Source organism: Gallinula chloropus (genome assembly GCF_964237585.1).
Source record: "Gallinula chloropus genome assembly, chromosome: 3".
In the NCBI taxonomy this organism is placed as follows: domain Eukaryota; kingdom Metazoa; phylum Chordata; class Aves; order Gruiformes; family Rallidae; genus Gallinula; species Gallinula chloropus.
The window spans coordinates 92,107,325-92,131,365 of NC_140087.1; the positions used below are offsets into that span (position 1 = coordinate 92,107,325).

General features: G+C 37.1%; 1 protein-coding gene across 1 annotated transcript in view; it reads left to right on the forward strand.

The window, feature by feature from the left end:
* LMBRD1 (LMBR1 domain containing 1) overlaps positions 1–24,041 on the forward strand; it is a 73,270-nt gene that overhangs the window by 39,858 nt on the left and 9,371 nt on the right. Inside the window, exons 7-13 of the mRNA XM_084261458.1 lie at positions 1,378–1,503; positions 3,209–3,361; positions 9,227–9,291; positions 10,030–10,132; positions 11,231–11,335; positions 12,538–12,687; positions 18,222–18,297. Of these exons, the coding sequence (XP_084117584.1) occupies positions 1,378–1,503; positions 3,209–3,361; positions 9,227–9,291; positions 10,030–10,132; positions 11,231–11,335; positions 12,538–12,687; positions 18,222–18,297 (778 nt within the window). The remainder of the gene's footprint in view (positions 1–1,377; positions 1,504–3,208; positions 3,362–9,226; positions 9,292–10,029; positions 10,133–11,230; positions 11,336–12,537; positions 12,688–18,221; positions 18,298–24,041) is intronic.

Genomic DNA, 24,041 nt, shown 5'->3' on the forward strand with positions numbered 1-24,041 from the left:
CCAACAGTCACAGTAAAGCAAATCATGGAATTATTGAATAATTGTGGTTGGAAGGGACCTCAAGAGACCATCTATTTCTAACCCCCTCTGCCACAGGTAGGGACACTCACTACTAGACCAGGTTTCGTAAGGCCCCATCCAACCTGGCCTTAAACACTGTCAGGAACGGAACTTCCACAACTTCTCCGGATAATCCTAGTGCCTCACCAACCCCAAAGTGAAACATTTCTTCCTAACGTCTAATCTAAATCTACTCTCCTTCAGTTTAAACCCATTATCCCTTGTCCTATCACGAGACTCCCTGATAGTCATCCTCCATCTTCCCTGCAGGCCTTCTTCAATTACTGGAAGGCTGCTATAAGGTCTTCCCAGAGTGTTTTCTTCTCCAGGGTGAACAAGCCCAACTCTCTCAGCCTGCCTTCATAGGAGATGTGCTCCAGACCTCAGCATCTTTGTGGCACTTCTCTATACTTGTGCCAACAGGTCCATGTCTTCCTTGTACTGGGGACCTCAGAGCTGCACTCCAGGTGGGGTTTCAACACAGTAGAATAATAAAAAAGCCTATGGCTAATGTCTCTAAACATCTTGGAGATAAGTCTGTCCTTGGCCTGGCCCTAGAAGATTCATAGGGTAGCAGGAGTGAAATAATGGCGTTTTCATCTTGTTTAACTTGCCTTGAATGATTATGTTAGTAGAAAGGTTGCAGTCTTCATGTGAGATTCTAGGTGTGGTGTTGATGTAAAAGCTGGCAAACACTTTGAGTGGTGTAGAATTTGTAACTAGGAGTGAACACCAATGAAACATATGAATGTGAATGGATAGCTAAGTAGTCTTGGGATATAATTGAGTTTAGGTGTTCACCTAGTTTCTGCTGTGTCTTTTTACTGCTTTTTTTTCCTTAGAAATCAGGTATTTTCTTCATAATGTCTTTGTAAAAGCAAGTTGAAGACTACTGACTAAAATGGTGTACATTTTGCTCTTACAACTTCAATGTCTAGAAACATCACTGTATCATACGGTGTTTTCATTATGATCTAATACGGGAACACTGAGATTCTGGGAAAGTAAATAGTTTGACTGAAAACCCAAGGGCTAGTTTGATTCATCTTCAGTGGGCTATGCTTAAGCGATGTCTTAACACATGCAGTTATCTCAGTGGTTGCGAAGCACTTAAGTGCTTGTTACAACAAAGTGGGATTTTAGAAGCTGCATGGCATGTTTGTTATGCCTGGCTTAATGAAAGGGAAATAGTTGATTGCTTTAGAGGTTGGGAGGGGGTAGCCAGAAGTGATATTGCGTACCTACAATGTACAATTGCCTTTTCAGATCAAAATGTATGGCAGAAAACTTGAGTACGTGTGTTTCCTTTTATTTTAGGCTTATGGTATGTCAGCTTTGCCTCTAAACTTGATTAAAGGAACTACCAGTGCTGCTTATGAACGTTTAGAGAACACTGAAGATATTGAAGAAGTAGAGCAACGTTTATCAAGGATTAAATCAAAGGTATGGTTTTCAGTGTTCTCACTACTTTAATGATTTTTTTTTCTTGCCTGTTTACTAGTTTATGGTTAGGCTACAGAGTTTTTGTTCCAGAAGGATTAGCAAGTCGGAAGTGACTAGCTTGAAGTTAAGTTACTTTGAAACAAATGCGGTCACTTGTCTAGTAGTCATCAGGTTTTCTTTTAGTCCTGCAGCAGCAGTTACTTCTGGCTAGCGTATGGTGCTGATGAGCTTCTCCAGTCCTGCTTCAATATATGGAAGAGATAATTTATAGAAGTTGAGTATTAACCTCACCTCACTTCATCTTCTACTAGATATGGCATCCAGTTTGTTGGTACTTAGTGTAGTTAACACTGGATATTTGCCATGTGGTGCTGTCATGAGTTAGATTCATCAAACTATTTATCATCTTTATGAATAAATAACAGCTCCAGATATTCTTGCTTCCTGGTTAATGTACCTTGCTGTTATAAATAATTTTTCATGAAAAGCATACACATGGTAATGTAGTTTGAATTTTAAACATCCTAGGGATATTAACACCATTTGTAAACTCATAATGGCTTTGCAGCTCACTGAAATGTTGTGCCTAATGTAAGCAGGACAGTTTTCCTAAGCTAAGAATGCAGGTTGAAGGGGGATAAAATACATGCTTTCCATACAGTATGTTAGGGATTGCCTCCTACCCAGCCTATATCAAATAATGGCTTGACCAGTGTTTTCACAGCACTGAGCAAGGGGAAAGGGCATTAAGATGCATCACTCTTCTCTTAGCAGCCTATCTGTGCTGTTGTGGGCCCTGTGATAAAGCTCAGCACTGTTAAAAACTCTCCAATATTCCCTTGATATTGGTTACCTCTATGCAGTATTCTAGAAATCTTGCTGCATAATGAAACCTAAGCAGTAGTCTTCCCAGTTTTAAACTGTCAAATTTTGGGTTGGTACAGAGTATTCGTATAACAAATACATCTGTATAACTGAGATCAATATGAGGCACCCCTAAAAAATGGAGTATTACTTATTACAGAAGACTTGTATTATGAATTTGCAAGCAACTGGCCTTGTTTTGTGATCTAGCTAACAAGTAGGATCAAAAAGTAGAAACTCCTTTAGTTATGTCTGCATTTTAATGTGACCACTAGTATAAACTATTTTCTGGATTATGGTCAGGATTCTACATCAGTTTGTAATTGAAATCTTAGTTTTTCAGTTACATTTCCATGAAGTCATGAGGAAACTGAGTGTTACTAGGTCATGTACAATGAAAACTAGAAGTATGACAGTATGCTACTTAAGCTAATGAAAAGATTCAGTATGTATTCTGGTCTTCTGGTATTAGTACACCTGGTAGCTCTATTTGATAAGTCCTTATTTGAAGCTTGGACTGTTTTCAGAAAGTCTTTTTCACCGCCCTGAGGTGCTGTGTAAGGTATGCAGAATATGTATTCCCATTGCTTTAACTTAACCACATATGAAGTGTTCCATGATTTTCAGGAAAGCCTTTTTAAATTAAGGCAAGAAAAATTGAATACATGTTTTAAAAATGTAGTAAATGCATTAAACTATAAATTTTATCTAAGTATTGGTTGGCTGTATAGTAGCGTGAATGCTAGAGAGATTTGGTTCAGTTACCTCATGCCTACTGCATTACTCTTGCTTATTAGTGTATAACTGAGACTTATCTCTTGCACAACTTTTTGGTAACCAGTGCAGAGATGGTCGGCCTCTGTCGTCAAGAGACAGACGGATGGTACAGCAACTTGAGGAGAGACTAAGGACACTTCGAAGGAGAGAGAGGCATCTCGAATCCATTGAGAAAAGCTGGTGGATGAAGTTCTCTGAAGCTATCCGCCCTCTGAAGGTATTTTTTATCAATTTTTCAAGTTGAAATTGGAATAATTCCTAGCTTTATTCTTCCATAGAAATCTTAAGTCAAGCTTTATCAGTCCTGAATATCAGCTGCGTGGTAAATTGCAGAATAACAGCCCTATAGGAATCTTGGTTTGAGGTGTTAGAGAATATTTTACTTTGCCTTAAATATGGTTAACACTGAAAAGAAGCAAGCCCTGGCTGATCTATTAGTGCCATTGCCACAGAAAATCTGAACAGCTTACTTTTCTCAGGCATGTGAAAATAGAAAGGTGACAAGGAAGAATTCTCTATGTGTGAGTTAGCTAAATTACGTATAGCCAGCAGAAGTGAGGTACTCTGAGAATATATGCATTTGGAATGAGCATCTTGCCAAGTAATTACTTGATTAGGAGTAAGCTAGCTGAATGGAACTTATGTCTTGATACTTAACCAGTCCAGAGGAGGCTGTTACTGGGCCAGAGCTTTGATCTTGGCCTCTTTGATCTTAGGACTTTGATTTTATTAGATACCTGTTTTTTTAAAAAACAGTATTATTATGGAACAGTGTTGCTATATAAGGTATTTTTTGACAACTAGATGTAGGAAGAAATTTTGACTTAAATTGGAAGCTGCTCTCTGAAAAGCTCGGGAGGAGCCACAACTTCCTCTAGTCTCATTGCTACTGTTAATGCTGAGTACCAGTGGAAATGGGCTGAAACAGCAGCTACGCAAAAGCTTTCAGTGTGAAATCCTTAGTGGAGTTCTTCGTATGATAAAGTAGAAACCTAGAAACTGGCTCTTTCATTTGAAGTTATGAGTATTTCAATTCACTTTAAAAGTTTGGATGCTTCCTTTGGTTCTAAATAGCTTCTGTAGATTAACTTTTCACATTAACCTTAAATTTGAGAATTTGACCAGATCTATTGTCTATAGGACTTTAACAGTTCATTGTGTTCTCATAGGATAATATGCAATATCATTAGTTATTTACAGATTAGCAGTTGTGTTCAGGATAGTATTTAGTGTCCCTTTGTTCTTGTGGTTTGAATGCTTTTTATTCTCTCAGTAACTGTGGCAGTCACTGAACTGTTGAGTTAAGAATCGCAGGCTAAAGGGGAGTTGCAGGTAGATAACTTTTTCCTGACAGATTTTCACTTAGAATGGGGTTGTGCTATGAAGCATGTTACAAAGCTTGTTTACTGTGGCCTTTCCTTGATCTGCCCAGTGAAGGTGATTATGTCATCAATTAATAACGTAACTCTTGCAGTACTGTTTTACTGTTACTTTAATAGCATTTGAGTTTTCTTTGTGCATATGTAATTTGTCGGTTTAATTAGTTGCTTTCATGAAAAGGAAGCTTTTAATATCTATGTATAATTCTGATCAATGTAGAAGTGCAAATAATATCTTGGAGCTTTTGCTTATTGCTTTACAACACTAGTCTTCAGTTCAACTTGTATATTGTTCGAAGATGTGGATGTTTCTCAGACTTGAAGAGAAATTCCATTTGTGACGCAAGTACTAGATGTGGAGAATACTTCTTGCTTAGTCATTGGCATGATCACGTCTATGGGAACTGCAGACTTAGGGATTGACAGAACAATAACATGTTCAGGAACAGCACTTTATTTTGAAGGTCTTGTACAGTGTCAATTTTATGTCTACTTCTATCATACTGCCTTTGCAGAGTGGTCTCCTAAATTATGGATTTAACTGTAATTTTTTTTTACTTAAATATCCATTAGCATGTGGTTTGTTAAAGCCAAAACTTTTCTCTGAAGAGTAATTTTTTGTCATTAAGTATAACAACTGGTTTTGAAATTTAGTCAAAAGCAACACATCTGGAAGATCCCAAGGAGATGAGGAATGGTCAGCACGGGGTTGTGCAGCTAGTCTAACTTCTTTCTACAAAATGTAACCTTTCCTGCAGGTATCAAATCTACTGCTTTTCCTTCATTGTGGTTTCTCACACTTTCATCTGATTCTCAATAGCAAGAGAAGTGTAGTTTACTTCAGGGATAGGTATAAAAACTGCCTGGGGGGAAAGTGCAGAGCAGATAGTTGTTTGTTCAATATAGGAACAAAATTATGTGCTGTGAAACATAGAAGTCTACTCAACAGTGTAAGTTGGTGTTGCGTTGTTTTTTCATGGGAAACTTCACAACAGTTGTGAAACAACTGAAGAGATGCCTAAGGTGAGCAGTGTAAGAAAATTAAGTGTTCCATTTTGAAGATTGAGACCTGTGTGAACAAAGCATGCTTGTGTGCCTCAGACCTGCTCTATAGCAAGTGATGGAGCACTGATGGATATAGGTCTGTTTTGTAGCTGAGGAGTATGAGGAAATGTCCTGATGCTGGAGCACTTCAAACTGATTTTAATGGAGGGGGCAACACAGCTTGATGTATGTTTGTGTTGAGGTCCTGCTTTCAGGAGGACTGGGGAATAGGAAACAAAATTGTCTCGCATTAAAAGTTAGACTTCAATATAGATTTAGTTCCTTTCTTTTTTAATGACCTTAAATTCTGTGTTTGGTTGAAACCTAGGCTTTTCAGTTTTTTACCTGTTACAGTACTAAAAGCTTTTCGGCATCAGTTGATAAATAGTCCTGCTAGGAGAACAAGAAACTTTGATTAAGTACTGTCCTTTGCTGGGAAGCTGAATGTGTGCTTGTTTCCACCGTGACACAAAGCAAAATCATCATGTAAATTTCATGGTGAAGGGTATCTAGAATCTTTGAAGACTTTCTACTTGGTTTTAAGCTAGTAAACAGCAGTACAGTAGTGTCCCAGTAACACTGGGATGACAGATTCATTGTTTGCTGTAGGTGACAAGTAAAAGGCAACAGTGGGTGTATAGCTTCTGCTGCAATTATTTACTTTAGCCTATTTTAGGCTTTATGTAGGGGGAAAGGAAGCATCTATTCTTTCCCTTATCTGTATGCCAAATGATACCTGACTGGAGGCATGCTTTTAATTTACATCAGGCTGATACCTTTTGATGAGGTTCAGCTGGACTGTCTAAGTTGGAACTAGCTCAACTACCAGTGAGTGCTGGTATTCTAACTGTTGGCCAAATGATGGTCAGCAGACTAGAAATGAGATATTGATTGGTCTGTAATCAGTTGAGGTAGGAGGAAACTCTAGGATCCCTTCAGTAAAAGGCTTAAGTCAACTGATGCTCTTAACTTGCACAAATGTAGGTTGATGTTAATTGCAGATCATTTATGGCTCAATAGTCTTAATAGCACTGTGGACGTGCACACAAATGCTAGTCTATAAAATTATCCTTTTCAATCTCATATTTAATGGGACTGGATCTGAGGTTAAAATGGGAAAACAGTGCTTTATCAACCACTTCACTGCTAGTAAGTGTGCATCACTTTGGAAGACAGATATCTAGACATACCTCCTTTGTAATATGCTTGTCTTCTGGCTATAGCTGGCAGGAGGCAATAAAGTACTGCAAGCTTCAGACCATTGGTCTTAATTGTTTTAAACAGCTATTTCTTGTACAGCTAATACCTAGTGGGAGTTTGCTGTAGAGAGGTAAAATACTAGTACACCTAAATACGTGGAAATGTGTAAGTTAGACTAATATGAAGGTAAGTATTAAATCTATATCTAATAAGGCTTAAAAAATTGAGTTGTTCTGTAAGTGGTGCTGTAATGTTGTGTTTGAGTTTGCAGATGGAAGCTTATCTTAAGAATTTAATGAACAATAAAAGTGTTGTAACAGAATATCTTTATTGAGCAGCTGTAATAAAGTCCTTAACCTTTTCAAAATGGTTGTGTGCCAAATTTTAAGGTTAATGAAATAATTTAAACTAAAACTCCCTTGCTCATGCATTGTGTTCCTGCATATAGAATTTAAAAATAAGTCTGTAGAGATTGTCTTGGATCTAGCAATCTAAAAGCACTGTTTTGGGAAGATCAGTATGCTTACTTAACTGAGCATGTTTTGTGACTAGGGTTTCTAGGAAAATACAGTGAACCTGTTGGAGCTGTAACTGAATGGGTTTATCTGGTCCTCACTCCTGTGCCTAATCCCCTAAAGAAAAGTTTGAGAGGGACAAAACCTGCCAAAGATGCAGAGAATGATTTCCTGAACTAGCTTGTAGCCCAGCAGAAACAATAGGAGGTGTCCTTATTGTGGACAGCTTGGAGAATGAAGTCCCTGGCCTGTGTTGTATTTGGTAGGCACAATAAAAACAATTTCCTATGTTTTAAATAAGATCTTGAGGAACAACCATATTTCCCTGATTTTACCTGATTCTGGCCACTTAGAGAAGAACTGAAATAAATTAAGACAACTTGGAATGAAGGTGGCTTCTTGCTCTAAGAAGCGGGAAATGGGGAAAGGAATGTTCAACTGTCAGAATATCACTTACAGGTCTCTAAATTGTCTGCATTCTTCCTATTGAAAATAAGTTTAAACTTCTCATACTTTGAGTCTATTCAGAGACTTAATTTTCTGCATTTCTAAGTTGTTTTAATCTAGCCGTTAAAGCCTGAAAAATCTAAATGCACAAAGCCATCTTAACTGCTGGTATGGTTGGCCTATAAAATTTCTGTTTACTCCTGATTAACATAGATCAGTGTTTCATATACCACCTTAACATAGCCAAAAAATTTTGTTCTCTGTCAGATCTACAGTAGTGTTGAAAAGCTTACAAAAAAGCCTGCTGTTACTCATTTTAAAAACAATAGCAGCATCTGATTTAGTGGTCCATAAAAAACCCTGCTGCACTTACTTATGCTTATGACTGGCTAAATCACAGCTGTTACACTTGTTTTGATTCAAATTCTTGAATGGAGTATGAACTCTAAAAGGAGGTAGTGGGGCAAATGACGTGCCTAGTGCAGCTAAAGGAAGCTCTTTTAGAACTTTTCCCCAGAAGTGAGGGCTTAATCTGGCAGTCATGTGGTTGTAGTAGTCTATCTTTCTTTAGTCACTTGTGGATAGATAGTGTTTTAAATTAATAGTATTTAAGTAGAACTTGAGTTTCAAGAATATCTGGGTATTGTTTTTCTACCAACTTAGTGTTTTTAAGCATATTTTTTCAAGTATGTTCATGAGGCTTCACATCACTTGAAAGTTAAATGTCTAGGTGACTTAAACCTTTGACTCAATACTTTGAGGTTGATTTCTGTAACTTGAACTTTGGAAATTGCTTTGAAATACTTGGTACTAATAAATAACTCCGAGGATGTGCAGGTGCACAAAAAAAAAGCAGACTTAATATTTGGGCTTTGTTACTTGAGTTTTACATGACTCCTTCCAAGTAATTTGGTCACTGTTTCTGAGGAGTTTTACAGAAGGGAGCTCACACTTAAAGTGGGTATGTTATTTAAGCTGTTCACAGGTTGCTTCCTCTTAGAAGGTGAGCACACAGGCATGGTGGCCAAAGGAAACAGACTCTAATTTCCCTTAATTAAATCTAAATGCATGTATGTAGGTAAGGTTTTCTGTATAATATCAGCTGCAGGTTGTGTGTTCTGATAAATGCTGTGTTTGTTTAATGTAACATCACATCTGTGCTCTTAAACGATGCTTTAGGCTCATGGGTAGGCTTCTGTATTGCACTATAGGTAGCACTTGATGTACTTTAACACTTGCTTCTGAGCTTAGTGTATTCACCAAGATGCAAAGAGCTTTTTCTCATCTTAGATGATAAACTCTTTAAATGCTTGATGCAAACCCTGTTTAGTAGACTAAACATTTTGTTAGCACTTCTGTGAAGTGAAAGTTAGCTTCAGGTATTTTTGAGCTTTGAGATGGGCAAGATTATTTGTTATTTATTGAAACTTAAACCAGTTTTCATTTCCTGAATCAACTATAACACTAACTTAAATTGTAATATACCTTTACTTCTAGATTGTGTGGGGGGTATTCTTCATCATCGTGGCACTGCTTTTCACTGTCTCTCTGTTCTTGTCAAAGTAAGTACATTTCAGCATTTGTCTTAACCACTTAAACTACATTGTTTCTGCTCTGTGGCTTGCTTCAAGTGAGCCCATTTCTTCTCTGTACTATATTTCTGTAACTAGAGATGCATTTCTCATTATAATACACATTGAAACTGAACAAAGTGTGCTAAAGCAGATTCAAAAAAGGACATGGTTCAGGTTGATTATATGCTACGGGAAACAGTTCTGATTCAGCAGAGAACTTAAGCACATATGTTAAGGAAGTTTAATTCAGGCTACAGAATTATTCTGATTGCTTGAATGAATCTTAATGCATGTAGGTACTACTTGGGCTGGGTAACAGGTGTTTAAATTCTTGCAATAAATGACATGTAATACACATCATAATGGAATATACATGGTAATTGTTTCATAGTGTTGAAAGCAGTATAGGCATCTGGTGCATTTCAATGAAGAGTAACACTAACTAGTGGTCTCAAATGTTGGTATTTTTAATTTTTCAGACTGGGCAAATAAGATTTATGACCCAACCTAGGAGCAAACTAAAATTCCAACAAGACGCAGACATCAGAATACCTTTTATTAGGGCAAATGTCATGATCATGATCATAAAAGCATGTGTCTTTATAGATATGAAAAAGTTGTCAGTTGGGTTTAGTTAAGCTTTTTTGAGCTGCCATTTTAAATTATACTGGAGAACATGCCCTATGAGAATCATAATACTAATCCAGTTTTTCTTAATTACTGCAGTTTGGACAAAGCTCTACATTCAGCTGGTTTCGACTCAGGATTTATAATTTTAGGAACTAATCTCACCAATCCCTTGAATATGTTGCTACCTGTTCTTCAAACAGTGAGTAAAAAATGGGGTCATACACATATGAAGGATGCTTGTTTCTGTTTTCTGGTAGGCTGGCAAAAGGCAAACTACTACTCCGAAGTAATTCCTTAAAATGGAATTACTTATATGTTCTGTAACAGCAACTCAATTTGTTAACGGTCTTAGTTATACTGGATGGAAGCTAGTTTCTGGAGGAAGCTGGTGCTTGAAATTGACTTCCATCTGATGGGAACATAGTGGTAATGAAGAATGAGATCATTTGCTATGCACAGAATAAAAGCAATAGTATTTCATGCCCTACCTACATTCTAGTTTGTGTACCTGATAGTTTATCCCTCTTGAATGAAGTAAATGAACTTTTTAACTTTCCAATATATTTATTGCACCATGAAGGATATCTTATACTCTGTATAATTATGTATATTGTAGTAGTGCATTAGACTTTGAAACAAACTTTGAGTAAGACCAAACATTTGTAACTTCAGTAGGGCTGGAAGGCAACAAAGCCATATACAAATTTGGCAGTCAGTCTCATGGATAAGTGAAGAAAAGTAAAAGCTTTAAGCTAGTACTTCACTTGCACCTAGTTGAGTTACCTCCATATTCTTAGTATAATAGGTTGGCACAATACATTGCTTCCCCATGGCTTTTAAAGCTATTGAATACCTAAGCTTGCAGCTTACTGAAAAAAAAATTACTGTTCCACAACAGGATTATTTCAAGCTGTTAATGTAAATATAAAAATCAAGTTTTGTATGCAAATATGTTCAGAAATATTCACAAATAGAATGCCTATACAATTCTAAAACAGTTGTTGCACTGGATTTTGTTTTCAAATGTACACTTTTAATGGAATTATTTCTCTGCCCTAATGTTTAACACTTCAAAGTAAAGGCAAGTTTTAAATTAAGGAAAACGTTCAGTTGCTTTCCCAAACTAATTGTATAAACTCTATTAACAGCCAGCTTTGTAAAACTTAAATGGAAGAACTCTTAGTACTTCAGATGCTATAACTAGAAACTGCTTATTTAGCTTTAAAGTGGGTGAAGAGCTTGTTTCCTAGTTCAAATGTTTTCTTGTCTTTAACTGCTTGTGTTCTTCTTGGTTTAGGTTTTTCCACTTGATTATATTCTTATTACGACTATTGTTATGTACTTTATCTTCACTTCAATGGCAGGGATTCGAAACATGGGTATTTGGTTTTTCTGGATAAGGGTGAGTATGATGTATGAATTTAGTTTATAATGTTCAGTAACATCTTTAATAAGTGATATTGAATATATTTAATAGCCACTACTTTAATACTGCTTCATAAATACTGGATGTTGCAAAAAGCATCGTCTGTATGCCTTAACTAGTATTTGAAGTCTGTTTTGCAGCTTCACTGCTTTTAAAGATGTTCTGTGTTGCCAAGTTATCAGACCAAAACTGATGTTTTTGGTGGATAATCAATACAGTCAGCTGACTGAAGTGTTTAATCAGTGGTACTCTAGCTTCTGAAGTTAAAGCCATATGGTTCTGATATACTACAAGTGTTATCTTTATGGTCAAAATCTGGAATGTGCATGCAGTCAGTAGTGCTTGACTTGCTTTTAATGTGGCAAGCAAGTTTATCTAGCTTGATAAGAGATAAAACAGTACAGTGATTATATGGTATATCTACATATATAATATACTGCTGCTTTTCAAAAAGCAGCTTTGTTTCCAACAGTATTCATGCCTGTGATGCTTCATTAAATGTTTCCCTACTTATGTGTCTAATTTCCCTCTAATACTGTCACCTATTCATATGGTGACACCCCCAAAATTGTGAAAACTGACACAGAGTCCTTGCAGTAAGTTGTGAATGTTTGATTTGGTCTTTCCATCACTTATCCCTCAGCTGCCATCTTTAACTCTCAAAGTGAACCTTTTACCATTACAGAATAGTGGCATCTACAGGGTAACAACAAAGGATTATATTGCTTCCTGCAGTGTAGGGTGGAAAGGATGCCACCATATGGTGTGCAAGTTTGCTCAGCCTGGCTATACTGTAACTCCTTCTGTTTCTAGATCTGATTGGAGGTGTAGTGATAGATGACACCTTACCTTGACTGAAGGACACAGTATTCCTTGACCAACCAAGGCACAGATTGTGATCTGTGATAGGCAACACTAATCCAACCTCTACGTTTATAAATGTTTTAGATCATTAATACAAACAACAGTTAATTTGACTAAATATTTGTTTTTTTCCAATTCAGGTAAATACACCTGAAAACCTGAATTCAATCAGTGTGAATTAAATGGCCAGAGAATATTTTTAGCAGCCTCCCACTTCTGTTGGCAGAATTAAACCTGTTAATTGAATTAAAGAGGATTTTAGTTGTCTTTAGGAAAAAAAATCATTATGTTAATATTTGTTTTCTGTTCTTTAGCTTTACAAAATCAGACGAGGAAAAACACGACCCCAAGCACTCTTGTTTCTCTGTATGATACTTCTGTTGATAGTTCTTCATACAAGTTACATGATCTACAGTCTTGCCCCTCAGTATGTTATGTATGGAAGCCAAAAGTATCTTGTACAGGTGAGATGTAATACTGTTTTTTAAAGTCTTACTTCCTGTATTAAAAATGTACTGTTCCCAATGAATTGTAAAGCCAGAAGTTTTGAAGACTTGGAACTGCAAGTAGGTCTCTTCATAATACACAAGCCAGAACCTGTACTATTTATAACACAACTTAGTTCCCAGATCATCTTCAACAGTTTAAAACAGTATTTTGTTACTACTTCTGATAAGACAGCTGCTAGATTCAGCTAGCTTTGGTATTGGTATGCATAGGTTGCCGGGTGACTGCCATGAGAATTTGTTTTTGTGGGTAGGGCTGGCTGTAGACTCAAAGCAATGCTGCTCTGCAGTTGATAGTTTTTAATGTGCATATTTGTGAGAAATGATCAAAAAAGGCACAGTGGAAGATAAGCAGAACAAAACTGAGTATGGGCTGACTAATCAACTTTCAGACACTTAGGACTGTCCAACTTCATCAAACTCCATTGCAGTTCTTGTTCTCTAAAATCTTTTACAGAGTTAAGAAGGCAGCATTAGTCTCTGCTCTTGTTATTGTACTTGTGTACTTCAGGCTTTGGGGTTTTTGTCGGGTCTCGTCTTCTGTACTTAAAGGCTTTAATTCGTGTGTTTCATCTTAGTTTGAGTGGAGGCCTGCATATTTATGGGGAAGTTCCAAGTTACACATAAGCATCTTGAGAGGTTTTAGGACAGCTGTTTACCAAGACTTGGTATCCTACAGGTGTAGGCTCTGTTAGAGGTGATCTTGCAAGTGTACACAAGTGACTGGGCCATGAACTAATTACTCATATTCAGGTACAACAAAGTCCAGATCTCATGGTGTGCTGTTTGGTGCTTGTCGCACGAAGATGAAACTGACCCACAATGCTTGGGACAAAGGATTTCAACAGAACTGAAGTTACTGGGTGCTGCTTTGAGTATTGCTTTGAATATTCTTGTTAGTTTTCCAGAAGGTTGTGCCTCTGGGAGAAAATGCATAAAGACCCACTGACATGTATGTGAAAATCTTTAATGTGTAATTTATGACTATTAAAACTGAAAGAATTAACAGTAGATGCAGAATACTTTGAGCAAAATCATTACATAGAGAAAGTTAAGTTGAAGTAATGTTAAACTTGCTGGAGAAGAACATGATCAACTTAAACTGGAAAAACTTCATTGGAACAGGCTGCCTGGGGAGGTGGTTGAGTCACCATCCCTGGAGGTCTTCAAAAGAAGAGTAGATTTTGTACTTGGTGACATGGTCTTGTGTTGGACTTAGTAGGGTTCCAAATATGCTGAGTGGCTATAGTAATTTTTGTTACTGTAGTAAACTAAGCATTCAATAAATGCTACTTTCTGCTGTCTGGTAATAGGAGACTTGTATTTAGGAAGTTGAATGCAAAATACTCGTTAGATTTTATGCCAGATAGAATGAATGCAAAATATGCTTAGGCATCTGTAAATTGGCTAAACTGCTCAGAATTAGTGTAGTAGCAGCAGAAAACTGAGCTGAATATCACTTTAGGAAAGTGGCTTGCTTCTGTGGTGAGTTTACATAGAGTTCAGGGCATGTCTCCTTACTGTACATGTAGCCTAGACCAATGTGTAGCGATATCAGAATGGTGAGCTCCAATTCCTGAAAGAGGTAGTTTGGTTTTCGGACTTGTACATTATATGTCCCTAATTACCATGTGCAGCCACTGTGGTTGGAACTATGGGAAGCACAGTTTCGTTATGGATCCTACCAAACTAGTTTTTAAGTCTTACAGTGGCCTGAGATAATGCATGATAATGCTGGCCGATCACATGAAAAGTTGAAAAGAATAGCCAATAAGTCTGTAGCTAGCAGTTTGTTTTGCTTTGAGTATAATGGCAACATTTCAGTAAAATATGTGTGTATATTGAGGGGGACAGAAGGATTGGGATTTAACACTTGTATCTTGCCTGTTTGACAAATATTATCTGAACATAGGTGTGTAGTTAAAGTAAAAGGGTCAAGAGACAGGAGCACAGCAGTAGAGAGGCTCTTATGTCATTTAAATAGCTATTGAAACATAATCCTGGTCAGCATTGCAAGAAGGATTAGCTAAAATGGTTGAGTGGAGGTACACATTTTCATTTAAAGGATTAAAGAAAGTTTATGGTCAAGATGGCTATCCTGAGCCTGTAGCTGCTTATATCCCATTTTAAAGAGTTGTGTTTAAAGTGCATAAAGTAACAGGTAGAGACTATTTCTACTGTTAAAAGAACATGAAGCATGAAGAATATTCTAGCAAATTACATCTGGACTTCTCTGGCATACGAGTTTGTAATAATGAACCTCTCAGAGACAGGGAGCTGGGAGTGAAAAGTTGTCAGATTTTTTTTTCTGTGGATATTTGCAGTGAAGAGGTCTGTAAGAGTTACAAATTGGTTATTATGGAATTGAGGAGCAGCCAGGAATATAAACAGGAACTGGGCAAGTAAAATACACTTTGTGCATATGGCAGGCTTCCTGATGATGAAGCTATATGCACCAATTTTACTGGACAGTCTGGGTTTCTCATTGCTTGCACACACTACTGTCAATTTCATCATTTAAGGTAAGACAACTGGTAAGCAACATTGTATAGAACAAGCAGTAAGTGAGCGGTCTTCAATGTCAACTCAGTGGATGAGTGGGTAGATAAATATGTATGTCAGAATCTGGTGGCTCACAAAGACTGTGTAAAAGTAGCACACAGCCCTCTTTCTTTGCCCGTAGTAATTACCAGTCTAGTAACCTGTCCAAGTTGACTAAATTCTGGCTGGATTAGGCTAGAATCTTGATTGAATCTTGAACTGCTTCCTTTGAAGATTGTTACTCTTAACAAGACCTTTTAACTTTGAAGTACTGTTGACTTTTCCTGATAGAGTAGGTGTAGAAAAATTGAGCTGTCATAAGGCAATTAATGTTAGCTAGACCCAGGCTACTTGCTTTATTTAATTGTTTGACCATTGGGGTGTTCAAAGCACGTGTCCCCAATTAAATTTAAGTCACTTGAGCTATGGTGTCTCTAGGAAACTTTTTTGAAGGTTTTTTGATGCAGTGCCTCTAGCAACTAAAGTCCAGGGTAGAGCTTTGCTCAGCTTGCATAGCTCTTCAGAGATACACTTGTTTTCATCTCTTAAGACAAGCTTTGTAACCTCTACTAGACAGCCATGAGTCTCTTGATAGCCTTTCACAAAAGTAGATTCTGTCCACATCTGGGCTACCTTCTCAGCTTTGTTGCAAACCCAACAATAGTTCTTTTTTGTGTGAGTTAGTGTAAGACAACTTTCTTGCTGCTTTGAATACTTGTGTAGTTTGCTTTGCACAGCACTAATACATTAAAACATCTGAAACGTGAATGTTAAAAAATCTAGTGATGTGAAAGTAGCATTCAGCTGACTGTTCGTGAGATTCCTCTTAGCATGTGAAATGTGGCTCTTAATATTTATTATGGAGGGTTAATGCTATGAAATGCTTTACAGCTCTCTTAGAATCGGTTTCATTTTGTCTGTTTTGTGAAAAGGTAGAAAGCTTCGGTGGACCCCTACAAGGTTTTGCCTTGTCTAGGAAAGAGGAAAGAATGGCTAGGGAAAGAGGCTGGTTTTGTGAGTTGAAGATACACCCCAGTGTCTTGAGCTTGTGGAAAGCATTTAGTATTGAATCCAGCTAGGCCAGAAATCTTCAATTATAGGAGTTTTCATGAAGAACAAGAATGATACCAGACATGGAAAAAGGCATAGATGTTATCAAAAGATACCTGTGGGTCTGGCTATTATATGTGTTATTTTGAATACCTACTAATTAAAAATTAAAATTAAGGAAGACAGCTTTAAAATGGGAAGTTTTTTCATTGTGCTTTTTGTATGTCCCTGTATAACTGTGCGAAGTATAATACTGTTATTTTGAAAGAAGCATTCTCAGACTAAGCAGTGTAAGCTGTAAAGGTGACAGCTAGGGAATATGTCCTGGAGACTAGCCACTGCTAAATCTACACTGAATAATTGAAGCCTCATGTCCTCTTTTCTTACATTGTTTTTATCTGCACATTGACTGCTTACTTTTGGTTTCTGTCTGATCAACCTACTTTTGGATCAGATTCTCAAGGCAGGAGTAGACTCTGTGCTTCCATGTGTTTGCATAAAGTGAGGTTAACTGGTCATGTGAACTGCTGTGTGTTAAAGTAGTCAGTTGTTTCCTGTCAGTGTTCAGAGTGAAAGATTTATTTATCTGGTTTTATTTAACTCTCTCAATAAAGTTGTCAGAGAGCACTTAGTTCTCTGTGGTAGCTTGTTCTGACTTCTGGGTTTTAAGGGACATGTTTTATCAGCCTGGAAGAGAAAAGGTGCTGACTTAGATTTCTTTAGAGGGCTTCCTATTTAGGAAACCATGAGGGTGAAACTAACTACAGTAGATAGGAAGCCCTTTGAAGAGAATTAGTGAAGAAGAAATCCATGTATTTCAAAGGATTTGCATTGGACTGTGCTAAAACTACTCACTGATTATTCAAAACGAAGTGTGGTCCATAGAGTACTCCTAGAGTAGCCAGAAAGACTAGGGATGTGATTGTGCCCCTGTACTCAGCAGTGGTGTGATTGCACCTAGAGTACTGTGTTCAGCTTTTGACACCTCACTGTGAGGAGGACACTGAGGTACTAGACTGTAATAGGTAATGAAGGGCAGTGAGGCTGGTGAAGGGTCTGGAGAACAAGTCTTAAGAGGGAACTGAGGTTTAGCTAGGAGAAAAGGATGCTGAGGGGAGACCATATCACAGTCTACAACTACCTGAAAGGAAGTTGTAGTCAGGTGGGTGTTGGTAGCTTCTCCCAAGTAATAAGGGATAGGACAAGAGTAAATGGCCTCAAGTTGCACTGTGGGAAGTTTAGTTTGGAAAAATTTCTTCACAGAAATGCTTAATAAGTGCTTGAACAGGCTGCCCAGGGAAGTGGCTGAGTCCCCATCCCTGCAGGCATTTAAAAGACATGTAAACGTGGTGCTTCAGGACATGGTTTAGTGGCAGACTTGGTGTTTCTGGGTTAACAGTTGAATGTGATCATCTTAAAGGCCTTTTCCAATCTAAATGATTTTAATATTCTATGAACTGTTGTCTTCTGGATGTTTAAGTGTGTTGGATACAATCATTTGGCTTTTAGACTAGAGGTAACTCTGCATTAACCATCATTATGCAAGCTTAACACTTCTGTGGTGCATTCATCACCAAAGCTGAATTCCAAATTTATGCACAATTGGAAGGCTTCATTTCAGGGATGAAGTTTTTACTTTTAATGAGCCTTCAAAAAGGAACACAAGCTATTAACTTTCTAAATGAAAGCATATTTTAAAATGTTGTGCCACTTACATGTTTTGAACAGTTATATGCAGAGTATAAGCTATCTTAATCCTTTTGGATTTTCTAAGAGGTTTGTCAAAGTCTTTTTTTATGAAATTAATAATTTAATTGGAGATGTATTTGTTTGAGGCACTATCACTGTGTGGAAGAACATTGCTGGTAAAGTAGTCTACTAATCTTCTGTATTTATAACAGAGTAATAAGACCATTGATGGCCAGCCAAGGAATGTGACATTTGTTTCTAAAGACTGTGATGCAGATGCACCTGAAGGTAAGATTAATTTCTTTTCTGATGTGATATAGGCATGCTCAGTAATAATAAGCAGCTTGATCTCTTCATGGCTTTGATTTTCTTTTGTCTAATATGAAGCTTTGATGTATAGTGCTGCATCATTCATTCAGTAGCTGTGTCCTGAAAACAGCTTGCTTACAGCTTAATTCATTTGAAGAAATTACTGTTTTTAGTGAAAAATGGGTGTAGCAATGCATTTTGGTTACCTTTTAAAATCTCCCATTTGTTTTAACAGCCATATAGACGACATTAAAATAAACCCTAGCCTGAAGTGTCATACAAACATGCAGTGAAGTATTCTATTAAATTTTGTGATGTGCTGAGGAAAACTAAGATCTGAACTTGTCAGTGCATCTGTACACGAATTCTGCATTTTAAGATGTAACTATGGGTTGTTCTATGAGTAACAGTACCAGTGGAAGTAGACATACTAGGCTACCTTCCTTTTATTTACTAATTCTTTTATTCCCTGAAATGTCTAATATAACCCCCCTCTCAGTATAACATATTTAAATGGTTATTGACCACCTCTTTTTGACCAGTTTTTTGGGCAGGAGATGTATTCTGGTTATTCTGGAGCTATGAGTAGTAACTAGCAAGCAGATGGATAATTATGGAGCTTTCCTTGACTTTCTATCTATGTAGTCCTTAATGTTGATTTTTTTTTTAGATAGAATGGTAATATTTTATCTAGTGTGAAACTTGGCTGAAGTTGGGAATGAGTTTTAACATGGCTTCAATAAAAAGTCAATTGAGATCATGCTGGACTTGGTTTTTAGTGTTTCCTCCCCCTTTTTCTATGCATATAAACAATTTTTGCCCAGTTTGAATTATACTAGCTGTTTCAGTAATGATACTGCTGTTTAAGGCCACCATCAATTTTATTGATTGTTTTGGTCTCTTGTCTGAAGAATTGATCTCAGCAAAAGGTTTATGGTCTTCAGAATGGTTTGGATGTTTTCAGGTTGAAGCTCTGTTCTCGCTCTGGGAACCTTTCAGCTCCACTGTACAAAGAGGAGTTCTGTATGTGTTTATGTACTTACAAAAAGGCTCGACTATGTTAATTGATAGAAGATAGATATTTGTCCTGTATTTGTATTCATGTTTTAGTAGTCTGCAACTACTGAATTCTGACTATACTTCTAGAAGATCTTAGCAGCTCCTCTGGTCTTTCTACTTGTGTTATTGGGAAAGATAATACTTACTTTAAAACAGTTTTTGTACTAGTAGAGATAGTTCTTTGTTCCTAGACTATAAGGTTGTGATCTCTTTTGCAAGGTGGTTCCCTTATATTTCAAGTCTTAAATTTAGTATGTAGGTATTAGTCTTACTCCTGGTTGTTCATATAATTTCTCAAGGGGAATGTATTGTTCTCCTGTCTTCCCCCATACTTCAAATAAACCATTTATCCACCTCTGGTTTTTGCCATTTTTAGACTTAATGCTGTTATAAGTGTTTTGGTACTTTGACACCTGCAACTGTTCAATTCATATTGGATGTAAGCTGCCATATTTTTATAGTTAGAAACTCCTAGAAAACCAAATCTGCCATACTTCAAAATGAGATCACTTTGAGCAGGTTGTATGGACCTTTTTCTTGTAAACAGTTTCTCGTCTTGGCAGGTATTTGCTGGGAGAATGTAATCAATAGCATCGATAAGCTCATTAGCCTTGACTTTTCTGGGAGAAATTTCAAGTAGTCTGTTTTCCTCACTTTGTTGCATAATTGTAGGAGCTGTGGTTGGACTGAAATAAGCTTCCTGAATTCCACCTATGCTTGGTGATATTTTTGAGTATTTTGAGTAGTCTGAATGACTTCTTGCTTAATTTGCTTTGATGGATAAGATATAGCTGATGTGTAAACCTAGTTGCCTGATATGTTGAACTCAAGGGTTTATCTGTAAATGATGGTTTCGGTTTGCCATCTGATGTTACACCAAGTTTTTGAGTTGTGTTCCACTCAATGAGAAAGGGGTGTGGAAGGTGGTGATATGCTGTCCTATGCTAACCTAGTGTAAGCAGAAGATGGATGGATACTTCTTCAGTGTCAATATAATCAAGAGGCTGTGAAGTTCTATTGCTGCAGATAGTCTTGTCATTAAAGTGTTTTTATAAGTGAATGAAAAGCTGCTTATGTAATGCTCAATTTTTTTTTAAAGTTGCATTAGTGCAAAGATTTAGTTCATTATTTCATCCAGTCAATTTCAGAGTGGGAATGTGGGGCTTGACTTGGATACATGCCTTTTTCAATACCTGGTACTAAAAGTAATGAAAATAACTGTTGCAGGTGCTACACTTGTGATCAGATAACATATGTTGACAAGTGAAACTTTTATTTTAGAAGTAGGAGGTCGATTTTTAAATACAATTTCCCTTGTTTCTAAGGATGCTGGACATAGAGCAAAAATAGATGCAACTAACTTCAAGTTAAGATAAAGATTGGCCAAGCACTTGTAGCTTATATTGACTTCTCTGGTACTAGGGTTTTATCTTATGTAAACCACTGAAGTGGAACTAAAAGCAAATATTGATTTGCCTTCTCAGCACTTTATTTTGTTTCACTTTAAACTGAATTAATTTTAACAGCTGTTCTTCCTTAAATGTAAACTATGACCTTTTAATGGTTATGCTGCTAACCTTATAGCAGTCTGTTCTCTTATTGAATACTCAGATTATAGATATGATCTCTGCTTACTGTAAATGTGTTTCTTGACATGGTAAAGAGATCTAGAAGAGATCTGATCTTGTAGCAACCAATACTCTCAATCTTGAATATTGTTAAGGCTTCAGGCTTTGAGCAGTGTTTTCTGCATATGTTGCAAACCAGTGTTTGACTTGAAAAGGACAATTGCACTTTCTGGAGAAACACAAGGCTGTTAAAATGCTATCTTATAACAACCATACTTTAAGTGTTTATGGTTAAATATAATTCAGGGGGTTTTAGCATTATATTGTCTGCTTTCATGCAGCAAAGCTTGTCTTTACTCCAGGTATTCACGAGGTTGATCAGTTTCATACCGAATGACAAAGGCCATAATAACCTAACTATGTGAAACAGACACTACACTAGCCAAAAATTAATAGAGCAGCATACATATTACAACTCCAAGTATGTTTTCTTAGTTTCATATAAACATCTTGCACAAAAGGCTTGTGTTCTGGTTAACAGACTTTCAAACCTTTTAAAATAGTCAGAGCAGTAAATTTAATGAAGTATTTAAACAAGTATTAATGGTCAGCGTTTGATACAGTTAGGCAGAGACCTCATACAATCATTGTTTTCAAAGGCTAATGCGAGCTGATGTGTTGGGTCCACAGTTCAGTTGAGCATAAGGTCAAGCAAAGTGTTTCAGTTACTCTAAAACTCTTGCAGGTGGGCTGATGTATTGAAAACTTGGTATAGGTTTAGCTAAACAGTTTGAGCTTTAATGTAAATGAGTTGAAAGCCTGTAATCAAGGTTCTTCCCAACCTTAATTATGAGATCTGATAACCACTGTATGCTGTCTCCTAGACCACAAAACCGTGAAAGTTAAGTCATTAAATGCATAACAGAATCCCCCCTGGATTTTTATTTCCTTAATTGGGAGAATGAGCTTTACCTGAGGCTTGCCAAGTGCTGGGTACAGTCTATCCTCAGGTCCTTTTGTGTAGACCTACATTGACTCCAACTGCTTGTGAAGTGGGGAAGAAAAGGTTATCTCCATTTCTAAAGCTTTGAACTGAGCAGGGCTTACTGTGCTAATTAGATCTGTGCTGCCTGAAAGGACTCGAGTCAGCTGGAAGTCAACAAGTAGAGACCCCAGTCTTTATTTTAATGTGAATAAAGCAGAGATGTAGACATTACTCCAGGTGTAAAGGAACCCTAAATGCCAAAATGGGAACATATTCTTTGTTTCACCTTCAGAGAAATCTGGGAGGCATGCAAAGTGGAAATGCAACTGATTTGTTCAAAACATTCAGTACTAGTAGTTTTGTATCAGGTATATTATGACCATGGATTACCACTTCTAAATGGTGGCTTTAAATGCATTTGACAAGTTATAAAATGCTTCAAAAGCTTCAGTGTGTATTGTAGTGAGGACTCGATCTGTTCTGTTACTTTACTGAATGACCTTATTGGTCCTTTACCCTGGTTATCTACTTATACCTAACACTATGGAAGTCCTCTATAATAATGAGAATTCAGTCTACAAAGCACAATGGTGCATGTCTGACTGCAGCAAGCTTTGTTTGACAGCTGCAAATAGTATTAGTAGCTAAGAGTGCTGTAAATCTTTCTGCAATAGTTTGTGAACATGCAGCTGTAGAAATATTGGTTGCTACACTTTTCCTGCATATCACCACTGTGGACAGATACAAGCTGCTACCCCTCTTCTTGCTCCAAGAGATTGTAAGTGGAAGGACAAGATCTTGCATTTATTAAATACTCTGAAATATTAAATGGAGTTCAGCAGTAAAGCAATTGTATATTTTCTTCTTGGATCAACATCCTGGTTCTATTTCCTGTTGGATTTAAGCCCAACCATCAAGTGAGGTGCTCTGATATTAGTACTTTGGTAAGGAGCTTCAGCTCTCATTCCAAGGATTGAGGGATATGCATCTATTCTTAAAATAATGAACCCAGTATTAGAACCCCTTAAAGAAAGCTGCTATCACTTTGTCTACAAAGCCTTTTAATAAAGTCTGTTCTCTTACTAAAAGACAACATTTTTGTCTCTGCGTAGCAATGCCACTAACTTTTTTAGCAGTAAGAAACATACATTGCAACATATTGGGAATATTTTTAATGACACGTTGGGACCTGCTGTTTCTGCTGGTGTAATCAAATCATCTTTTCATCTGTGTACAGACAGCTAGTGAGGTCACTACATGACATGCTCAAGAACAGCCATGCAGACAACTTTGGAAGCAGCCTGTAATTACAGCTGGTAAAGCTACATACAGATGTTTCCTGTCCATCTTCAAATATGGCTTGCCTGATAGAACTGAAAAGGATTAATTCATGAAGATCGTCTTTTTTACTGCCAAGTTGTCCTGCAACTAGGTTTGAATAAATTTGCTAGGCAAATCTAATCTGAAGTGAGGAAAGAAAACATGGCTAGTCAAACTTAATAAATTATGTGTCTGAAGAAGGCAGAAGAAGATAGGAAAGGATGGAAAGGAAGCCATTGTTTTCAGAGTATTGCTCATGAGAAAATCAGATTCACATCCAACTTATTTGAAAGGATTTGGCATTGGGCTTTTAAAAAGTTTGACTTGTTAATGATAGTCATAACTGGGTTTCTTCTCCAGAGAGTAAGTAAGGCATTTCAGCACTGAAAGTTGCCCTACTTTGTCAAATGCTTCAAGTGTTAGTTAGCTATAAATACTTCTGTCTACAGACAGAATATGAAGCATTCCATGCAAGGACATTAAGCAGTCAAAGATTCCTTTTTTCTCCCTATATTCCAACTTATCTACTTAAAGAAAAGATGGGAAAACAATGAGTTCTTCTCACACAGGGCAGGCATCCTTAAGCAGTTGGCTAAAGACAGTGCAAGGAAAGTAGAAGGGATGTGGCAAAAATGAGGTTTAACATTGAAGGTCAAGCTGTGTAATGTAGTTAGAAGGAGAAGTCTGAATCGGTGCAAGTTCAAGCTTGCACCAAGGTGATACTGGGAAATGTGGTAGGTAGTTAATGGAAAGTGTTTTGATTAGAATTCAAGTAATGAGTTAGTGTTCAT